Raw genomic sequence first — 23,349 nt, 5'->3', positions numbered from 1 at the left:
CACGCACTCCACGTTAATGCGTCAATATGATGTAACTCCTCCCTTTGACGCCGAGCTTTACTACCCTCAGTTTGTTCTGTCAGGTATAGAAACGATCCATAAAATCACTGCTCGAATGAAGTACGCAAAATTAGTAGTACATAGGTACAGTAGTTGTGATATAAAAGGTTGTTGGTAGAGAAGAAGATGCATGATATGCAATGCCTATACCTAGAATTAAAGAAAAGTAACTGGGACATAGAAAAACCTAATGATAACGAAAATTTAACATGTTCCATCTTGCAACTCAAACAGGTTTTTGGAATTATAGGGATTAATATGAGAGAGATAGAGAAAGAAAAAGAACTGGTCGGGAGTGGTGTTTTGTTTTGTTTTTCTTGGGGGGGGAGGGGGTGCTGCACGATTTTCTCAGCTATTTTATATTTTATTGAATTGTTTTTACATTGTGATGTTGCAATTTCTTTTGCTTAACCATCTGCAGACTTCTTCCACCAAACCTTTGCACGCGCTCCTGTGCATGGGGAAACGGCTGTGTGGCAGACATCCTTCAGGCCACTCCCCACTTTACAATATGTCTTTTCTTCTAACTTCGTTCAGTCAAGGACTTTGTGGTCGGCACCCACGGTAAACCTACGGGTGAGTTACATGCATTCAAATCTTTTTTAAAGGCTAGACAATTTTAATTGGCTCATTAGAATATGTTTTGCATTTATTTTCTTTAACCAGGGTAAGAGACTGTTAAAAAGGCTACTGTTGTGGGAGCTACTAAGATAAATAGGAGAATTATCAGTAAAATTGTAAAGACTTCTGTTCCATATCTGCATACAGCTGGAGCAAACATAAGAGGCATAGTTTACATTTCACTCAAGTGTTTATTATATGTTCATGCAGAAGACTGAGAGACCATGGCTGAGGAAACTGCCAGAGGAGATCCTGTTAGGAACACTGGGCCAGACAAAGGGGCTCCTGATGAAGGGGTTCAGCCAAGGGAGAAATGGGCCAACAAGACGGAATTCATATTGTGCATGGCTGGGCAAATCATTGGACTTGGAAACGTTTTCAGGTTTCCCTATCTGTGCTACAAGAATGGAGGAGGTGAGGAACATGTTTTGGACATGTGCGGGAGCTTTTGATGGCTGAGACATTAAATAAATGGCTGCTGAGGTTGAGTAATAGTTTTGCATCCTGGAACTGCGGGTGTGCCTGCTCATGTGCTTTGCATGCCACTACACAACATGTATATGCATGTTTGCATGTGCAACAAAATAAGACATGGAAAACCATTAGATCATGGGAGGTCAAAGACAAAGGGCACCAAAAGTCTTAAAAGTCTGTTACATGAAAACACAGTTTACAGGCAATTTTATTGTTCATCATCTTAATGGCTAACTGGATTTCCATTGTTGTCATCATAGTCAAACATTTAATAATGTCAAATCTTAGCTTGATTCTTCAGTAAAGATTCCAGTCCCCAAAAGATAACTTTAAGTTTGACATTATACATAATAATTCTGTATATGGGGTCCTATCTTACACAGTACTAGTAGGCATGGTGTAATTTCACTACAACTCCATTCTATACAGATTGATCTTAGATATTCCCCTTGCAGCTAGTTACATAATCAATTTCCTCAGTATCTTTTAATATGTAGGGGATTTGTTGCATGCCAGTATTTGCAGAACCCCTGCCTCACACCGCGTACATGAGAGACTTCTTCATCTGTGTCTCTTTTCAGGTGTTTTCTTCATCCCATACTTTACGTTACTCTTCTTCTGTGGCATCCCTGTGTTCTTCCTGGAGACGGCATTGGGCCAGTACACTAGTGAGGGCGGGGTCACCGCCTGGAGGAAGATATGCCCCATGTTTGAGGGTAAAAACAAGGCTCATGACAGATTTTTGTAGTAGTATGCAATAATTAGTCGTTCGGCATGCAAGGAATACCTGTTTTTCATTGTATTTTCTTCATTGTTATTGGAAACATATATGGCCATTTGCAGTCATGCACATTCTTAAATCATGTAAAAATAGTAGGAGATTAAATCTAAAAACAGGCCAGAGGATACATTAAAATAAACGCTAAGTGAAAGGGAACATTGTGTAGATTGTGGGCAGTTCTGGTGGTTCATTGTTCACATGAAATGCTTGTAATGTTAAATCAAAGTGATCTATAAAAATCTATAACACGTATACAAACAGTGCTGGAGACTGGGAACCAAGCCAATACAGAGGAGGTGCCACTGTTGCATAACACAGAAGAAGACAGACAACGAAAAACTTTCACTAACTATGTGAAAACTCACTTTGTCCTGCAGGGGTAGGCATTGCGTCCCAAGTGATTGTGACCTATTTAAATATCTACTTTATTGTGATATTGGCCTGGGCTATCTTCTACCTGATTAACTCCTTTCGAAGTCCTCTGCCCTGGTCCACATGTGACAACTCTTGGAACTCTGGTAAGGCACATCTGTATTTTATTAGCAGTATGGAATTGAACACACACACACACACACACACACACACACACACACACACACACACACACACACAAACACACACGCACACACACACACAAACACACACACAAACACACACACTATAAATCTTGCTTCAGAAGAAACACAAGTGAATCCTCCCACACATTTTAGCATTGTGAAGTGTGCACCATCAATCTCATCTTTATCTCTCTTTCCTCAACCGTGTAGATTCATGTCATACTCATGCTGGCATCTTTGCCAACCCTGATTTGTTTCGCCCTGACTTCAACTGGTCATTTCTATACAACATCACCTCACCCAGCGACTTTCAGTTTAACAGCGGTTATGAGTAAGTTGCATCTTCATTATTGAGCTGTACCTGGTGAACTATCAGTGTATAATTTTGTCACACCTACTGAATTCATAGCAGGGATTCATCATGATGATGTGATACATAAAAAGAATAATAAGAAATATGTGATTAGCCTTGGCTTCCATAGATTTAGCATCTTCAGGACACACCCATGCTTTTATGTGTTCCAAGGTGGAGAGTCTTACATCTGTTTCTGTAATGAAAACCAACACTATTAATTGCTGCCATGGGACAGTTTAGGGGTGAAAAGTACACCCAGTACTAAAAGTAGGGTGTCAAGCAAGAGTTAAGTGAGAAAACTGATACCAATTCTCATACGTATGAAGCTACAGCCAGAGGCCGGTCAGCTTAGCTTAGCATAAAGACTGGAAACAGGGGGAAACAGCTAGCCTTTCTTTGTCTAATATAATAGAATAGAATACCCAAACCAGCAACTGTGAATCTTATTATTAACAAGTCATTCATTTTTGTATAATATGTAAGGAAAAACCAAAGGACCATCTCGCCTTGCGATCACACCTGCCGAGACAACATATTGATGTTCTTGACTTAGAACTCAGACCACACCTGAACTCTTCGAACTCGGCCTTCATTTTGATCTCAGTAAAGACCTCAATGTAAAGTTTCGTGACTGTATCTTACACAGTTGTGATGCTATCATACTGACAAAATTTTCCACAGACATAAAAAACACCTGCCGAATATCAATATCATCCGTAGTGACAGAGATGGAGTAGGCTACAGCAACTAGGAGTATGGCAGAGCCTATGGCTGAAAAACCTAGGAAGCAATTTCTGGTGCTCCACATAAGAAAGAAACTCAGCGTTCAGAGGAAGGATTACAGTGTAAAAAAGAAGGCGATCAACTTGTACGTCTTAAGCATGCTCTGACAGGTTTTGTGTAATTACTTTCACTGCCACATGGGGGAATCAAAAGTTCCGCACTGCAGATTTAACATCCCTTAAAACAATATTGATTATATTGTCTGACTGTTTAGAAAGAGATGATTTATGATTTCAGCTCACTTTACTTACCTGCCTGTCATTTTTCCAGGAATGTGACGGATCCATTCATGATAATGAAGAATCCGGAACAGGAGTTTTGGCTGTAAGAAACACACCCACTTCACTTGCAGTTATAATCTTTAAACATCAAAAAAAAATGTATAAATGAAATAAAACTTTGACAGTAATATCATCATCCCCAGTGAGATTATCTTTGGGTGGAACATTCCTCAGCAATAGCTCTTAATGCTTCCCAGATACCAAGTCGACATCTTTACTCTTGGGGTGCCTAGTGAGCATGATGCTAATAGTTAATCAACAAAAGGCGAACTGGGGCCACCCACACACAGCAGGGAAAACAAGCTAGTTACATTCCTTAGAGGCCACGATAGACCGCTCACACCACCATATTCAACTTCCAACTTTGATAGAAAGTTGTTTGCCTCCCGTTCTTTTTTCTAATTTTTAGCCATTTTGAAACATGACTGCTTCGCTTCACATGATAATCTCCTGATTTGGTGTGAGAGGAGGTATTGGTCAATAGCTCTGTATATACATCTGTGCTGCATCATGAGAACAATGTGAGCTCTCTTCCTCGCAGCTTTTATAATGTTAACTGACGACATCCAAAGTCAACTGTATACGAGATGCAGATGTTTGGGCATTTTTGTATATGTATATATATATATATATATATATCCACTTGTAACAGAGTCAAGACACATTGAACATTGCACATCTGTACATCCATCATTCTGCTTGTTATTTGCAGAGCTTGTGTTTGTATATGTGTGTTTACGGGTCTGATCTCTTTCTCACAGTAACCGTGTGTTAAGAATGTCAGAGGACATGTCCCTGGGTAAAGTACACTGGGACCTGGCTCTGTGTCTCCTGCTTGCCTGGGTTATATGTTACTTCTGCATCTGGAAGGGAATCAAATCCACAGGAAAGGCAAGTACTCTGTTCGGATACAGGAAATTAGGTTGCAGTCCCTTCATTTATAGTTGTTATGTCAGCTGTCTTTAGCTCAAATCCCCCTCTTTGTATCTGTATTCACTTCTTTGTTACTGGTATAGATGTAACAAAGTGAGAATTTAACTCAAAGTTATCCTTATTTTTGCTGTATCAAACTACTTATTTTTGATTATATTTATTTATGCAGCAATAGCCATTCAATGTATTTGCTTTCTAGGATTCCCATACTAAAGATTCATAGGAAATGATTCTTACGTTAATCATTTTTAATACACTTTTAATACAATCGATGAAATGACTGTATTATGTGAAAGGGGTCTTTTGTAGTAACAAACCCACGGAGAATTATCAGCTGATTCTCCTCCTCATCTCTACATACTGTTTTAGCATCTTTCAACCAGTTGTTTTGGTATTACAGCCCATAACTTCACTGCGTTTCAAACTGCAGCATGCACACGTTTTTGAAATTAAGTCGGATAAACCCACAGTACGCTACTTGCCCAGCACCAAAAGGCAGACAGACAAAGTTAGCGATGTTAGTGTTCAGAAGCTAAAAGACAGATATCTCCCTCAGGAGTTGGCGGAGACCAAAGCTAAATGAGAGTGAATATTGGACTTACACTCACCAAGTGACCAGAACCCTGAATAATTATGTTGCCCTGTATTTGCTTGATATGTCATTGGCAACTGTTTGTTAATATGTAAGTCATGTCAACTTTCTAGGGTGGTAATATACCAATGTTGTGTTTACATTTTCTAAAGCACCAAGGGGGCAAATTTAATTGATGCAGAAAAAGAGAGTATGTATAGTATCTATAACAAAAGACACGTGCTGTAAATACATATGAAACCATAACCTGTTGCATTTTGGGGTTTGTAGGTGGTGTACTTCACAGCTACATTCCCTTACCTGTTACTGGTCATCCTTTTCTTCCGCGGAGTGACACTTCCAGGTTCTGCAGATGGCCTGTTGTATTACCTCTACCCTGACTGCGAAAAACTTGCTGTACCCACAGTAAGAACTTAAAGTCATAATTAAGTGTTTTTGTAACAATGTTTTCTTTGCTTTACATACACAATGCACCGTGCGGCCACTGTGCTGCCATCTGAAATTCAGAATGTGACTCTCAAATCAATAGTCAGTGCTCTTTCGTTGCAACTCAGAGTGTTAGCCTCACAACCAACAAGAACATCCTCTCTCTATTTATTCCTTAACACTTCTGTCTCTGTTAGATTCCTCTGTTTTCTCACAGGATGAATACAGTGTCCTGTTACCCCACCACCCCCCATTTTTCTTTGCGCTGACTCTTGTTTTGATCCCAAGACAGAGACTTAACAAGAAAAGCAAACCAAGATCCGTTTTCAGAAGTTTGTCCAAAAACATGTTGACAGTAACATCATAACACAGGAGCAAAAACTGTGCTCTCCGATGGGGAATTTCTAACACATTTTGAGGGTATAGTCAAAAAAGCCAATATAACTAGCTTTTAGCTGACTTTTGCAAACTATTGATTTTTATTTACATAAAAAAACAACACACTGCATTACGTTCTTACGATAGATCTTTCAATCAATCAATGGATTCTGGTTGGAACGCTTTTGCACAACGACAGCATCTGTCCAGCAATGACCAAAAAGGGGAACAAAAATGGATGCCCCCCACCTCACTCCTCTCTCCACATCCCCCTCCATCTGCTTTTGTCTGTCTCTCTTCCTCTTGACAGTTCACAGCAAGAGTCTTAGCTTCAGGAGTCAAATCTTATCACTGAGGGGTTAAGCCTCAACATTTGTCTATGGGTGGAACAGATCACTTCCTCTTCCAATGTTGGCATGTATATTTTCATGTACGCATATGTTTGTATGAATATTCCTGTGAGAGGTGTAAACATGAAAATAATCTAGGTTTATCTGGGATGATGTTGCACAAAGATCAGAAGAAGCCCCTTGATATTTGCTTTGTTTGTTTCTTCTCCAGTCTTCGTCTGTTTAACTGGATTCCTTTGTTACTATCTCATTTGGATGCAACATGCCACTCAATTGAAACATCTGATCATATTACCTTTTCCTTGTTGGAAGACAAAATGTGGCTGCTCTTATCAGACACTGATGTCTTGTATCCTCTGCAAAACAACTATGAAACACAGTGGGAGCCTTACGCATTACTCGTGGATGAACGCAAAGGGAAAAGCTGTGAGAATATATTTTGGAGTAATGTCGAAAGCAGGTGAAAGCAGTTATGGGCCAGAGAGCAGAGTTATGCAATGCCAGATGCTCTTAAAAACTGACAACAGATCTGTTGCTAGTGAGTCTTGCTTTAGCGTGCAAGTTTCTGTTCTTTGTTCAAACTGACAGGAAATCATAATGGAGTTCTGGCATAGTTCTGGGCTCTATCTTATGTGTCTTATTTTGTCTGTGTGTCAGTGTGCATGATATGTGTGCAGAGCATTCCAAGACGACTTTCAAAATAGAATGCATGCTTCTAAGGACACAGGACAACAGCTTCCTCTTTGTCCAGTTTCAGAAGTGATGACCCTTTGCCACAAACTTGAAGCTTCCATTTCTGACCCGAGACTGTGCGTCAGTCAGACCCATCACGGGGGCCTGAGGAGGGGACTGTGTATTGCTTTGGAGCCTTGCCAACTCACAGCGCTGTGGCGCCTCTAATGTTAACCAGATGTTGTCAGGACGATGGCCTGCAGACACACAGTCATGTAAACAAACCCGCCAACACCCTCCCAGGCCTGAATGCGCACAAATACAAACACACATATGGGACACACTCACATAGTTGTTAACACAACGACACAACAAACACAAAAAAAATCATGTAGAAATGTATCGAACTGACAAATAGTTTTTCTGTTGCTTTGTTAGGAAAGGAGTTGATAGAAAGAATATGCTTTAGGTTATTTCAACAATGAAGGTCCTGAAACTGTCATATGTGGCCCTCTCTAGGTATGGGTTGATGCAGGGAGTGAGGTTCTCTTTTCCTATGCTCTGGGTCTGGGAGTACTGACCGCTCTAGGAAGCTACAACAAATACAACAACAACTGCTACAGGTCAGTGTCCTTACTCACAGACGTGTCGCTCTCTCGGTTCATCATTACACGTACAATCTTTCATTTGTGTCCTCTTTGACAGTACAGGCTTGCCTTCTTGTTCTGTTGCAGGGATTGTCTGGCACTATGTTGTCTGAACACTGGAACCGGTATCTTTGCTGGTTTCGTTGTGTTCTCAGTGCTGGGATTCATGGCTCATGATCTTGGCTTACCGATTGAAGACGTTGCTTCTAGTGGTGAGTTAACTCCCCACTTGTTCTCCCTCAGCACTTTTTTGCTCAGGTCCTAAAACAGTTGCTGTATTAATTTTTATGCACTGTGAGTTTATTGCTGGCAGTGTTGACAACAACCACCAACGTCCACAAGATGGCATCTTGTGTTTAGATACAGATGAAAGCATTTCACTTTTCAGTTACTGTTGCCAGTGATATGATGATAAATTATGTTGACCTTCTAGAAACTTCTTTTTCATGTTTTATTGCTGTTAGTTTTATTTTATTTATTTTTTATTATTCTGTGTCCTAATTTTCTGAGTTTGTTGTTTCCTTTTAACACTTGGAAAGCATCTTGTAGTGCATCGCTGTGGGAAAGTACTATACAGTTAAAGGTTGCAAGTTATTAAACTAATTATTAATAGTCATAGGAAATTTTGAGAGGTCAGCAAATCATTAAGGGTATAAGAAAAAAATAATCCTACACAAAATTATGTTTATTTCTTTCTGACTTTCCTATCATTTATTATTTTTTCTTGTGGAATGCTGTATTGTTTTAACTCTTCCTGTCTCTCCTTCAAATGAAAGACCCAGATAAGAAAAATAAAAACACTTTTAAGCTCCATTCTTCACAAATCATGCCCATCCTGAAGCCTTTGAAGGCTTTCAATTTAAGGGATCACATGCCAAAATGTGAATCGGGAATCACTGTGTTAAAAGGACTTTGAACCCCTTGACTTCAAAACTACTGAACAGAAAAATATATTAACAGATGTATTCATGGGCTTTCTACAGGTCCTCATCTGATCTTCATAGCCATTCCTAGGGTTTTGTCATTGCTGCCTGGCTCATCTTTTTGGGCTTTGCTCTTCTTCGTCATGGTCATCCTCTTGTGCCTAGACACTCAGGTACTGTAGGTAATACATCATACAGTATACAGCATCTCAGGATTATATTCTAGTTACAAATATATCCAAGTCTGTGCCCACAGTTTGTGTGTGTAGAGAGCCTGGCCACAGCCATCACAGACCTGTTCCCACGTTACCTGAGGAGGCCTAAAGGCAGAGAGATACTGGTCCTGGTCATTGCTATCATTTGCTTCCTGCTGGGGCTGCCGTTCATCTCTGAGGTAAAGTGCAAGAAGACAGACAGAAAAAGGCTGTTGTGAAGGTAGATAATATAAAATCAAGTTATGCAATTGTAAAAAGCGTAACTACTTGGCTGTTTCAGTAGTGAAAATGAACTTAACCAACAACAGGTAGATGTAATTGTACATTATTATGGAAAATAATACATGTAATTGTGTTTTCCCAACTCCAGCCAAACTACTTTCCTACAACCTGACTTAACTCACTCCTGTAACTCATCTATGCTAAAAGAGATTCTGCAATGATTGCTAAAAAAAGCAGAAGCCTGCTGTCTACAAATGGCAGTGTTGGTCTGTCTGTCAGTCCACTATTGCTACAGAGTGGAATAAAGGGTTATTTGGACTTCTATTAAATTTTGTATTTGCATTCATGGTTCCCAGAGGATAAATCTGTCTGGTGATCCATTGACGTTTCCTCTAGTGCCACTAGCAGGTCGAAGATTCGTGGTTGGTTTCTATGATGTATTTTAATGACATTTGTGAATTTGATGGTATGTTTCAACATTTTTTGATGAATTACCATAAAATTTGGTACAGAAATTCATGTTCAGAATTAATTGTACTTCTCAATTGACACCATTAGCTGGTCAGAACTGTGTGTAATAGTTTACTTTGTTGTGTTTTTTATCAAATACCTTACATAAAAACTATACTGTAGTAAATATATGCCAGTACCTTTAGAACTCGTGTTTGGTGCTAAAATGTTAGCATGATAGAACCTTTGAAACTCCTCAGCTATACTTTGTGTTTGGTGCTAAAATGTTAGCATGGCAGTACCTACCTTTAAAATACCACAGCTATACTTTGTATTTAGTGCTAAAAAAGGATGCTAACACACTAAATTTAGATGGTGAACATAATAAAATAAATATCAGATTGTTAGCCATGCCATTGTGAGCATGTTTGCATACTGACATTAGCATTTAGCTCAAAGCCTAAGTATCTACAACCCCTGCAGAGCTGCTAACCTGCCCGTAAACAATTTGTCTTGTTAATTAAAAACATTTAATTTCATATCATGGTATTTCAGATATGAGAATGTTGTGCCCTGCTTTCAGGCCCTGGGCTGCAGGAAACCAAAAGTATTGTTCAAACAGTAAGGTAGAAAAACACAGCCTGTCTGGCCTTCTGACAGCTACATCTCTCTTTCTACCTGACTTTTGTTCCGCATGTTTTATTTCTGCTCATGTTTCAGGGAGGGATACTCCTCTTCCATCTGATTGATGCCTACGGTGCCAGTCGTATCACTCTCCTCATCATTGCTTGTGTTGAGACTATTGTCATTGGCTGGGTGTATGGTAAGTATGTATGGCTAGTGCATTACACGACCAACACTAAGGTGATTTACTAACCTCCAATATTTTCTAAAAAGGTTCTGAAATTTTTTTTCTTCTAAATAACAGACTGCTCTTACATTAAGGTATACTAATTCAGCTCTAAATTAGTATGATGTCAGTCATATTGGATAACCTTTAGTGTATAAATGATGTAGTCTGTTATCCTCACAATATCAACATCATCAGTGGTGCACTACATTCACCGCAGCTGCCAAAATGAGCTTCATTGTTTTTCCTCATTTTATTTGATTCCTACTGCAGCATTTTTTAATCAGTATAATCAATTAATCTGTATCTGTGTAATCTTATCTGTAAAAAAAGCTTCAGATAAAAAAAACTTTGAAATCCAGAGTCAATTTATTTTTATCCTGAGTAAAATTAAAACAGCTCCACCAACAACATGAAAAGAGACGCTTGATGAGATTGAAAGGATGACATGACTGTGTCTCAATTTATGTTTGAGAATATTTAGCTTGCGTTCATTTATAGATGTAACAATTTGGAAATACATTGGGCCCTTGTTCTGTGTGAACTAGGGATATTTTTTGAGTACTAAAAGCATACACATAAACATAAGGCTCCAGACAGCAGCAGAGTCATCTTAGCTTAGCACAAAGACAAGAAACAGGGGTAACAACAAGCCTTGCTCTGTTCAAAGGTTAAAAAAAAAAAGTCAGTAAAATCTATTTCAGAAAATTTCAAACTATTGCTTTAATGTTGACAAAGGCTTACAGTAATTTGATCATAAAGCAAGGTATTGTACAGTTATTCCAAACTCTCTCTGTTCGATTTCTGTTGACCTTTTTCAGTATTGATATCTGTATTTGTTACAAAACCCGGGAGAGTTGGGAGAGTTCAGTAGACAAGAAATTAGGTGTTACACTGTCAGCGTATTACCAGCACAAATTATTCAGTGCTTCAACTGAGGGCTTTTCTCTCAACTGAGAGCAGTTGGTTTATAGAGTTTATCCCAAACCAGAAGGATCAGTGCTCCACCTACTGGCCTGAAACCAGCAGCTTCAGCTGTTAGTCAATGATCTGGAACAGGCCTTTTCTGTCCCATTAAAGCACAAACCACCTTACATTTTCTTTTTTTTTTTTTTGATGTTCAACTCCTGTCCTTTTCTCACTCTATATATATATATATATATATATATATATATATATATATATTATATATATATATATATACATATATATGTATCTTGTATTCCTGAGATTAAGTTTTGAGTTTTATTTCCCTGTACACCTCTTACCTATTTGTTTTATATGAAGGTTGTTCTCCCCCCTCTCCCCCTTCTCCTCACTAACAGCTTGGGTATCCTCCATTGTGTATAAGAACATAACATAGACATGTTTCCCAACAATAAATCAGCACCATATGTGACAGTAGGTCTGGTCATTAGATTGACATTAGATTTAATTACTTAATCTGAAAAGTAACTATAGCTGTTAAATAAATGCCATTGGATTGTATTCTCTGCAAGAACAAAACATTTTTCCCCTTTTATTGACCAGCACCTCCTGTCCACAACTTCCATGCAGGTGCGGACCGTTTCTATGACAACATTGAGGACATGATCGGGTACAAGCCATTCCCTGTGCTGAAGTACTGCTGGATGTTCGTTACGCCGTTCATCTGCGGGGTGAGTCCTCACACCTGGGTCGCATCTCTCTCACTTGATTCTTCTCACCTTGTGTCTCTTTCTTGCTTTCACGCTGGCTCTCTGCTTTAATACCCATTTCCTCTCATGTTTTCATTTGTATTCATTATTTTCTTCATATTACGTCTGAGCACAGATCTTTCGCTGCCCTTCATCGCCACTTATCTTTACTTCTCCCTGTTTCCCTCTCTCAGGCCTTTCATCTTTGCTGAGTTTTTAACATATTTCATTTTGTCATATCAGTAATTATTCTTCAGCTCACATATGGGAATGAAGAAGAGAGAAGCTGCCTTTACCTGAAAATGTGGACTCATCTCTTTTAAAGTACTTCACTGCAGACATGATCAGTACAGGGAAAAAAAAGTACAGTAGGCACTTTAATTCTTGCAAGGTGTCAGTTAAAGGACTATACTGGTGTTCTTGTTAAGCCACAGAGACCACATACACTATAAGAACGCACAGTCTCTCCTAAAATAGTGCCCCTCCGGCAGCAGGGGCTGCGGACCTTGGTTGTCATGGTAACAATAATAAACACGCGGACTACCATCAGCAGCATACCTTCAACAGCATACCAAACCTTCGTTGTCATGGTTACAATAATAAACATACTCATGGCTTGGTTAGGTTTAGGCACAAAAACTACTTGGTTAGGGTTAGGACAAATTTGTGGTTTGGGTTAAAAAAAAGTACTTCCTTAACATTATACAATCTTTGTTGTCATGGTTACAGCAATAACAACATGGTTAACTTTGTCAATAGCTCATGGATAAAAGAAACAACATAAATTGCTACTTTCACATGGGAATTGATCACTGCTCTCCTGTGTGATATTCCTCCATCCACCCTGACCACCCCAAAAAAACCTATTAAAACCCTAATAAACCCACAGTGCCCACCAACAAATGGCAGTTACCAAAAACCAAAACAAAGCTAAATTAAGAGGGAATAAACTGAATGAATTTAGATTTGCCAACTGGCCAGAAGCACGACTCCCAGAAATAATTTCCAGTGTTGTTCTGTCTTCTGGACGTTTAAATAGGCAACTGTTTGCTAACACTTATGCCATATGCATATGTATGTGCATATTAACTGTCAGTCAATTTTTTTTATCTCCTATTTGAGTGTTTTTTCTCACTGTCAGCTTTCATTCCTCTTTTTTTCTCTAACTTTACCATTTCCTGTCCCCTAGCTCACAGTGCTGTATCACCTGGCACATCCAGATACTTTTTACCTGTATGGTTATGTACCCAGCACCTCAGCCACCACATTGTGCAGTGTACTAATTGCCGCTCCACTGATATGCATCCCAGCATTCGTTTTGGTAGCACTGTGGAGGGTGAGTGAATTCAAAACTCATATTTTCTCAGTTTCAAATATAATTTATATTTTATCATTTTAAGATAAAGCTAAATTTCACCTTTTCTCTCAGCTCTTACTATTATACTGTGATGTGTATGTGGCTACGTTTACAACGTATTTTCCTCTAACCAATCAGAATCCCCAAAACATGACTACACCATCCAGCGACCTGCGTCAGGCTCAGCCACACAAGCCAGTGCTGACACTGTGTAAATACGTCATTTACAAGGCACAAAGGCTGCCAATCAGGAGTGTGGAGGAAAGAGACGAGAAACTGATGATGGCGGAACGCTGTAGGGTTTGATGGTTACTTTTAACACTTTATACACCTGCAGCAAAGTACGGTGCATGATGGCATCAAAATTTTCCAAATCGGTGACATCAAAGACACATTTTAATTTTACAAATGTTTACAAACTTGATGAATCAGGAACTTTTTTGTTGTTGTTGTTGTTAGTACATTAGTCTTTACCTTACTATTGTTTATAATGAATAATAAAGAAAAAAATCCAGTATAATGCACATACTCATATACATCTATAATCCTTTATAAGCACTTTAAAGAGTACTCCTCTGGTTTAGCACCCTTTAACATTGTTTAACAGTTTCAATGGAAAATTTGATGAACTAAAACTGACGTCAGATTTTACGCAGCTCTTTCTGGAGACACAAAAGCCTTTAAACAACTTTGAGGTATGAAATCAATTGCGTTTCCCTTTGAAATGCTTATAAGGTCATAAATCTGGCACATTTGGGTTATTACGATATTTTACTTGCAATTCTAAATTGTAGTCGCTGTTTGTCATCAAATCAAAGCAGCCAAAACTACAATGTTAATCTCAGTTAGCGTCAAATGTAAATATGGGTTGCTGAATTATGTTGTTTTACTGCGATGTTACATCGAACAAGCTAGCTCGCTTCTTTTTGTTAACGAGATAAATATCGTGTTTATGAATGATATATCTCTGTTGTATACAACCACTTTTTTGTTTCAGAATGTGCCCAATATCTTCAATCCATTATGTGTCTATACTTTATGAATCAATATGCTAAATATCCTGTTGCAATATGCCTCTTTTGACTCTGTCCATATTGATTTCTGACCAGAGAGGATCAACATTCAATAAAAGTCGAGGATGGTCAGCTTGTCAGTTCAGTGAATGGATCTCCTGTTTCCTGTTTTGTAGCAGGAAAACAAAAATATTCCACAGCTCTGTGTGTCTCCTGCTTTCTTTTTGTCATACATGCTAATAATAATAACTTTAAATAAAGGCATACATACACAAACATGAAAAGGTGTCACAGGATACATGTGGTTGGTGAACATGAACTTGCTCCATTGTAATGTCAAGCTCAGTCATCTGTGTAATCCAAACCGGCATTCAATTAACAGGCAATTCCGCCCAGTAGCCTCCCAGCTCCCTTCACCCCCGACTCCCTCCACCTTTCCCTCAACAACACAGAATGACCCTCAGCACTGAAAACTTCTGGCCTTAAAGCCAAAAAGTCCGCCGCAGGATCAGGTGCGTCAAAGTGCAACAGGAAATTAACACTGGTGTATGTTTTAATCTTAATGAGAAAATAAAAACCAACATTAAGAAGCTGCTGGCAGTTTAATGTTCCACAAGTGCTGGAGAATAGTGGCAGGAATATGTAAGGTCATGACCCCATTTTGTATATTGATGGCTCTGTGCTTATATTAGAAGCTGCAGGTTTCCCGAGGGTAAAGAACTATAGGTTTAACAAGGGGCGCAACATGTCCCGTATTTATAATTAGAGTGATGTATCCATCAGCCTTTACATAACCAGCCACAGCCAGAGTTACTGTAATGGAAAACCCTAACCACTGGCTCGGGTACCAACAATTGACATATCACACAAATACAGATGAGCAAAATAAGGCCAGTAGGCTGCTAACAGTCATCATGGAAACAGTAATGATATGACATAAATAAATAATATAGGTTTTTTAGGTTTGTTCATTCTTCGCACTTAAAATGAGAGGGTTAAAACAAACACAATACTAAGTTACTCCACCCAGAACCAATGGGTTGTTTCGACCACATTAGTAAGTATAACAACAGCTAAGCGTAGACTATAAAAGTTAGCAATCATATCAAATTGTAGTTAAAGATTAATAACCCAACAGAAATATTCAAATTAACACCAGCACTGGGTCAAAAGAACCCAGCTAGATGGTTTTCTACCAACCAGTTTCTGCATCTACATTAAAGGGCTTCTCCAACAATGTAGAATCACACTTAAAGTTAGGGGACTCGCACAAGACAGATTAGAGAAAAAGCGATCAAAATCGTAACGGCAGATGCAGAGAAATCCTGACTTGTAGTCCCTAAAACACCGGAGCGTACATTTCCCTTAATGCAACTTGATAGCCTCTATCACTTGGCCTCTCAAAAGCAAAAACAATATGACAGAAAATGATCAAATGTCACTGAAGATCAGATTTAGCAGGTGAACACATTTGCAGTTGGACCAGCAGTCGGTGTTTTGGGCGAAGATTTAATATCACCTGGCATATCTGAGCATGCTGGGATATTGCAGTTAATCATTAGTTCACCTCCGTAATGAGCTGGGATCCCCCTAAATGATACTTTCCCTTTGTATTACCTTCCCTCATTCTGTCTCATGAAAGTGGAAAGTGAAAGGAGCGGGAGTGATGCTAACACTGCTGGAGAATAAATGAATATTTGAAAAATGAGCCTGTAAAGGAACTGAGAAGATATTTCTCAAGACTGGAGAGACATTTCATCTATTAAGTTAAATGTGAGAGGAAGACGACAAAGTGTGTAAATCTGCAATCTAAAGCCCGCGTTCAAGTAAGTTAAATAAGACTGAGATGATGTTTCTAGCCACATACCGTTTTTCTGGTATTATTAGTGTGTTGCTTGACATGCTTTCATGTCATGCAACATAATTTAAGCTGCAACAAGCCTCTTAACAGGTTTCCCTCAACTTTCCCTGCCAGAGCCTGGAGGGTGGATTCATTAGGGTGATTGAGTATGTGTGATGTGTGACGTATGTACAGCCGTCCTATTCTCGTCAATGCGATATCTCAGTAACACCTTGACAGAACCTCTTCGAATTTGGCACAAACGTTCACTTGGACTCGAGGATGAATTCATTTTGGTGGTCAAAGTTCAGGGTCAGTGTGACTGCACAAAATACTTTTTAGCACTTGACAAAACAATTATGACAAAATTTCTCACTAATGGTTATAACTTTATATGATTGTGGATGAACAGGGACGTAATCTGAAATTAGTCTAGTTTGTCTTTGAATTAAGTAAGATTAACTTACAATTACACATTACAATTCATATGTTGTCTTTGTAAAGCCATGTTGCGACAATGTCTCAATTATCTTCAGTGCCGATGAACGAATGAAACCAGAGGAAGAGGAGCACACTGAACATGAAAAAATTTAGCTAAATGAATCTGTAGATCTCTATACTCTTCCCTGAACATTCTACGTAACAGATGTATTTTAATTTGAATACCAGATTGTCTCTGTTATTGAGTCAGCTAGAACATCCTCCGTGTAATTACAATTTGATCAATTACTAAAACATTACTAAAAGCTGAGAAACCAAGCATCAAGCCATATGAGCCAGAAGTCCTTATTATAACCAAAAGACAAAAGGACTTGACCACACTTTCTCATGATTTCGAGCATCTCTATAAACAACAATCTTGACCACTGGACTACCTCTGCTGCTGATGATCCCTACACCCTGACAGATGTAGAGTAGTTTCTGCCCTCTCATAGAAGCCTAAAAGCTTCCTGCAGGAACCATTGTGAACTATACATAATTCTACTTAGGCAAATTATTTTTTTCTTATTTAATTCTTCTTTTTCAAATATTCAATCCTATATATATATAACTATAGAGATTTTAGCACACTTTTTTTAATAGAAGAAAAATTAAAATTGAAAATGAAATGAAATAAAATACTACTTCTTCACTTGGGTATGTCACATTATCGGATTACAGATGAACAAACATTGCTTGAAAAAAGTTACATTTAAAGTAAAAAGATGGTTATTCTAAAGTGGTGTGAGACCACCTAACAATATTGTATCACATATGTACTCTATCTGATTTTTACAGTGTAAATTCTACTCTGATACTGATGTCAGGCTTTGTCTGGTTTATATTTATATATGATTTATATGCTAACTATTTCACCCTTTTTGGTAAAGGGCTTATAATATAAGAAAATCACACTGGCTTCGTGTTCCTCATAATCAGATGATGGATTTTCTAAGGGCAATGTCATATCACAGGCTCATTATTGTGATTGAATGGTAATCGCTATCTTGTCAGGTAATTATTGATGTCTTAACCAGACGGTTTTAATTGTGTATATACAGAAGGCAGTGTGATTTAAGGAAACTGAATGTTGAACATGTCTATGCATTAACAGATGTTAAGAATAAAGACTATTTGGTCAAGACACTTTTGGTTTTTGGACAATAATCAGGGAACAGAACGAGATGACGTGATTAACAGAGGCAGCACCAGTCAATGAACGACGAAAACGTTATGGAAATGCCATTTGTTTGTTTCATGTATTAATTTCTTGCTCCACAATCATCTGATGTTCTCTCAGCTTCTATTTTTAGTCTCTCCAGTGGCACAGAAGCTGCCGTGGACATGTGATTCATGCACATCATTTATTTACATTCATACATCATTTAAGTCTGATTTTGTTGCACTTTGTTGCATTTTCTTTTTTATCAACACTTCACCTAGATATAACATTTTTTTTGCAATATTTTAACTTTTTTTTTTTTTTTTTTTTGCTGTGTTTCCAATCAACTTTTTGTATGACCAAATCGAAAATACACAAAAACAGGCAGATAAAAACACACTTCTGTCTGGACCATTTCTTGTTGAATACAGGACATGCATCACTCAGTGTTGCATTTATGCTCGTCAGTACCTGCCTACAGTATGTCTTCATCAATGTTTAATGAAGCCTCTGACCGTCTGCTGCGCTTAGCAAATATTCCCACAGGGCATGAGTTGAGAAAAAGAAAAATGTCTGACCTTATCGTTCAGCCAACCATTTGATCAAAATCACTTGGATGAAGGCACTGAATGCATCAGAGTAACAGATTGCAGAAAGTTCCACATTAAATAGATTATATTTCTGCCTGATTGCTTCTTTAGAGGCTTTTATGGTGACAATGCCTTGACGTAATTTATTTTGGGACACATAAAGGGCTATGACTTTGCATATAACAAGGTCGCAAGGATTTGAGACACTTACGATGATAAAACGTGACTCAGGGGTAATGGAAGGAGAGCAGAATGAAATGGAGAATGAGGCTGTTGTTAGATCTCCAGGGAGGAATGACACACTCTGCAGTGACGCCAGTGAAACACTACCGGATTCATGTATCAGGCAAACTAAAAATGGAGACATTTCAATGCCCTCTGTCACTTCTTTTATCTGATGTTTTTCGCTCTCCCTTTCTGTCTTTCTCTCTATCGCCAGCGATGTAACAATCTTCCTCGGTTTCCTACAATCTTTTTCCCCATTTCTATGTATCTTTTCATCTCATTCCCCTCTCATCTACCCAGGCACTACTCACTACATACCACCATTTCCCATTTTTATCTAACTATCTTTTCACTCTGCCACTGAACTCATATCTATACCTTTCCTGCCCTTTGCAGAGATTTTCTCTGTCCCTTCCTCTCTCATCATCATTTCACTCTTTCTTTCTCATTAACACAATCATACTCTCTCTGCTGTGCACCCCACGTTTTTTCCTTAACCTGTGGAAATTCATGCGGCATGCACTGTCCTGCTGCATTACTGATCGAAAATGTTGGTCATATTAGCCTCCTATCTATGCATGCCTATCGCCTTTAGGCATTCTTTGCTTTATAATAACCACCGCTTTGATCCACAGACCAGGACACGTGCTGTGAATTAAAGGAAGCTCACAAGGAGGTCTCAAAGGCAACAGTTTTTTGTTGTTGTTATTGAGATTACTGAGGAATATTTTTCAAATTAATAACCTGAATTTAAAAAAACAAATCTACTATCTATCTATGATGTAATGACTCACCATTAGCTTATGTTACTGTATAGTGTGCTGTACATTTCGTCTGTTTTAATTGCCTCATTGCATTGCAGTCATGTGTCTCATTCAACAAACACAGACAAAACAAAACAGAAATACACATGCTTGAGCTGCGCTTTTTTCAAACAGTGTCATGATACCTAGAAAGCAACTGTTTGCTAAGAAACACTTAATGGCCACTATAGGGCTGATTCAACCTGAACAAAGTGTGATCAAAGTGTGAAGAGTTGGACGTGTTATGGTTAAAAATGCTGTGGGTGAAATCAGCATTTAATTCGCTTCGACAACAGACTTGGCAGCCCTGTACTTTTAGCACCAAGGCAGGTATTTTGGAGCTTTTCCTGTCATAATTACTTGATGATTCATGTGCGGAAGAATTAGGAAAATCGTAATTACAGTAACTCAGTAATGACGTGAACATGGCATAACATGCTAACATTGACAATGTAATGTTTCGCAGGTTTGCACCATGTTTACCATTTTAGTTTTGCACATTAGAATGCTAACATCTGATAAAGAACACAAAACACAAAATATAGCTGAGGCTGACAAACACATCTCCCAAAATGAGCAAATGCAATACTGTATGTATTTTTTCATAAACCAAAGTATTGGACAAAGTAACATTTTAAACTGCTGGAGGCATGGGAGGAAATGTCAGAATTATTATCCTGCCGGCACCATGAATGTCAGTTCAAATTTCTGTACCAATCCATCCAGTCGATGTTGAGATATTTCACTGCTGATGCTGGATGAAAAGTCAGAGGTTAGGATTCATCATTCTGGGAAACATGAAAGTCTGTACAAAGTTTCATGGCAATCCATCTGACAGTTCTAGAGCTATAGGGTAGCTAAAAATCCTCCCAGGCTTTAATCTAAAAAGTGCACAAAGTTTATTTTGTATGTCATCTCTGAGCTATTACTCAGCTTTTTCACCAATGTCACGATTTTCTTGTTTTTCTGCACCAAAACAACATTTGCTGAGTCATTATTCATATCATAATGCAGTTAAACTCCTGAACTAATGTAATGCATCAAATACAGTTTTCTTCAGTGGCAACAGGGTGCCTGCAGAACAAGGCTTTGCCCATTTGACATTATCACTATCAACATACAGCATCATGAAGATGAACATTAAAATGGAATATATTTGACTCACATTATACGTCAACCACAATAAATGTAGAGAAAACGTATAGGTTATTTTGGAGGCATAAGTCAAAAGGCATATTGATAATTTACAGAATTTAACATTTATAAATTTGCACACATGATTTACTTTAAATATGAGCCATTACTCTGCTTTCTGAGAAATTATTTTGTTGTTGCTACAGGCACTCATTACGCAGTGACAGGACCAGAGCTCATGCATACAAATGACTATGCTGCTAAAGTTAATCTCTGGGCATGCAGACTCAGCAAATCTCAGAAGTATCCATATCAAGTTAAGCTGCTGTTACAAAGTAAAGCAAACAAGATATCACAGTGGAGTTAAATGGTGTACCTCACAAAGGGATTTATATACAGTAAATGTCCAAATATGTTGGATAAACAGCTAAATGAGCTATATGTCACGGTGATGAAACGTTATGGGTTTGTTTCTGTTGTATGTTTAGTCTCAGAGCCCTAAATACTTTGTATTAAGAAACCTGCAGGAGACTTGAGATCTGCTACAAAGACGATCTTAATTTATCACCATGTTCTGGCAAGAAAACAACAATTACTTCAAGAATTTAAAGCTCCTTTAAAGCTCCTAAAAAGGACTTTTGGACAGAGCATGGAATATTATCATCTTAAATTTTTTTATCAAGTGTTTTCCTCTAATTTTGTTCATTATAAATATTCTTTATTTTTCTTGTTTTACTCTCCGCATTATATATGATGATTTCAATTTGTTCAAGAGAGAAAGAAAGGCAAGGCCGACCAACCAAATTTTGACATGAGCTTCATAACTTTGGCAAACTTAACTTTTGCCTCTATGACATTCTACCTCTGTCATTTACATTATAGCTTCCTATTATTCTTGGCTGTGGATGCTCTGGAATCATAATTAGGCTGCACTGATTGGGGGGGACGCTCTAAACAGATTGATGAAAACCAGCTTTGACAACTCCAATCCGGCCAGCTATCAACTTTTGGGTCCACATGGAAAATAAACCTCAGTAGAGATTACACTGAATCTGCTCTTGATATGGATGATTTGCTATGGGTGTAATTAAGCTTCTAATATGATTTGTGGGAATGTTCATTAGTCTTTCTAATTGGCTGGTGATAGAATATCTGGAGCAGATATTAATGTTAGGAGGTTACCTGCCACGAGAAACACAAGGGCTTCCTGTCTCATATCTAATTCCATTAATATTAATGAAGCCATTGTTTTACTGTCACTAGGGTAATTAAAAAGACAACACTGATAGCTCCACTGTATGCACTATGGGTGTAACATTTTGTATGTCAGGACACAAGTGCACATGTTTTTATATTAAGAACATGGTTGCATGGTGTGTGGATTAGCCCATTACCAAACTACCAGTTGCTTACGGTGGCTAATGACAGCTAATGTTGGCAAACTGAGCAATAGACGTTGCTTTGTGCTGTAACTATTAACTGAATCATTTGTTGACTTTTTACTTGAGCCACCTTTCATCAAGTCACAGACCAAAACTATAATGTTTTTATCACATAGGAGACATGTTTCCTGCAAGTGGTCGTTTAATAATGTATTTTAAGCTAATTCTTTGATCTTAATCTCAGGGAAATAAATTTAAAGAGCAAAACATCTTAGGAAGAATTTAAATATTTCAAATATGATCTTAATTTTAATTTGAGTGAATGTACTTTATGCACCAACTTGACATTTTGTTGTTACATGAGAACATTATTACCACTCTCTGTCTGTACAGTAAATATGAAGCTACCACCAGCAGCTGGTTGTTTTAAGCTACGTCCACACGACTACGTTTTAGTTTTAAAACGCACCACCTGTGCTACGTTTATGCCTGCCGTCCAAACGACTCTCAAGTTTTCGAGCGCCTAAAAACTTTTAGAAACGCTGCCGTCCCCGTTTTACTTTGAAAAATCTCCCGGGTTACGTTGTAGCCTGGATGTACAGAAATTGAGACTTTTGGAAACGATGACGCGGACACCCACGGTCCTATCAGCTTCAACTACCAGCGATGAAAGCAACATGGATAATGATTTACAAGCGTCACTGACCTTGATGTCTTTCCTAGCAGATGCTGTGCAGTTAAATTCTGCATTTTGCCGCCTTTAGTGTTCCTCGTTTAGTATTTTCTGCAACTAATCAACTGCAGTAGTAAGAGTTAACAATCTGCTTCCTGTTTACACCGGTTTGCGCATGCCCTGTCTACCACAATGGTCATATAGCTTAGCACAAAGACTACAAACGGGAAGCTCACTGATTAACTTGTTGTACCTCGTTTGCTTAATCCATTTAAAACCAAAGTGTAACAATACGTTATGGTTTTACAGGGGTAATGTGTCAGACTATTCTTGCCCAGGGTCTCCATCAGAAAAAATTTAAGGAAATAAAGGGAAATTTAAAGGCAAAGAGCCACCAACTGGAAATGCCAGGCAGTTGTCTGCTTAAGACAGAGCTGATACAGT

The 23,349-nt window shown here is 38.3% G+C and overlaps 1 protein-coding gene across 1 annotated transcript; it reads left to right on the top strand.

Annotated features, from left to right (window-relative positions):
• The first annotated feature begins 465 nt into the window (after positions 1-465).
• On the top strand, positions 466-14,900 carry LOC130163406 (sodium- and chloride-dependent GABA transporter 2-like). Its single transcript, XM_056367588.1, has 16 exons — positions 466-636; positions 892-1,095; positions 1,737-1,871; positions 2,314-2,454; positions 2,704-2,824; positions 3,902-3,955; positions 4,674-4,803; positions 5,708-5,842; positions 7,783-7,886; positions 7,998-8,122; positions 8,894-9,006; positions 9,090-9,227; positions 10,441-10,543; positions 12,128-12,228; positions 13,436-13,582; positions 13,742-14,900. Exons 2-16 carry the CDS (start codon positions 906-908, stop codon positions 13,907-13,909), a joined length of 1,905 nt encoding a protein of 634 aa, XP_056223563.1. The 5' UTR covers positions 466-636; positions 892-905; the 3' UTR covers positions 13,910-14,900.
• The last annotated feature ends 8,449 nt before the right edge of the window (positions 14,901-23,349 follow it).

The sequence above is a fragment of the Seriola aureovittata genome, chromosome 22, assembly GCF_021018895.1.
Source record: "Seriola aureovittata isolate HTS-2021-v1 ecotype China chromosome 22, ASM2101889v1, whole genome shotgun sequence".
NCBI lineage: Eukaryota > Metazoa > Chordata > Actinopteri > Carangiformes > Carangidae > Seriola > Seriola aureovittata.
The sequence above is the reverse complement of the archived record's forward strand: the minus strand, read 5'-3'. Positions and strand labels throughout refer to the sequence as shown.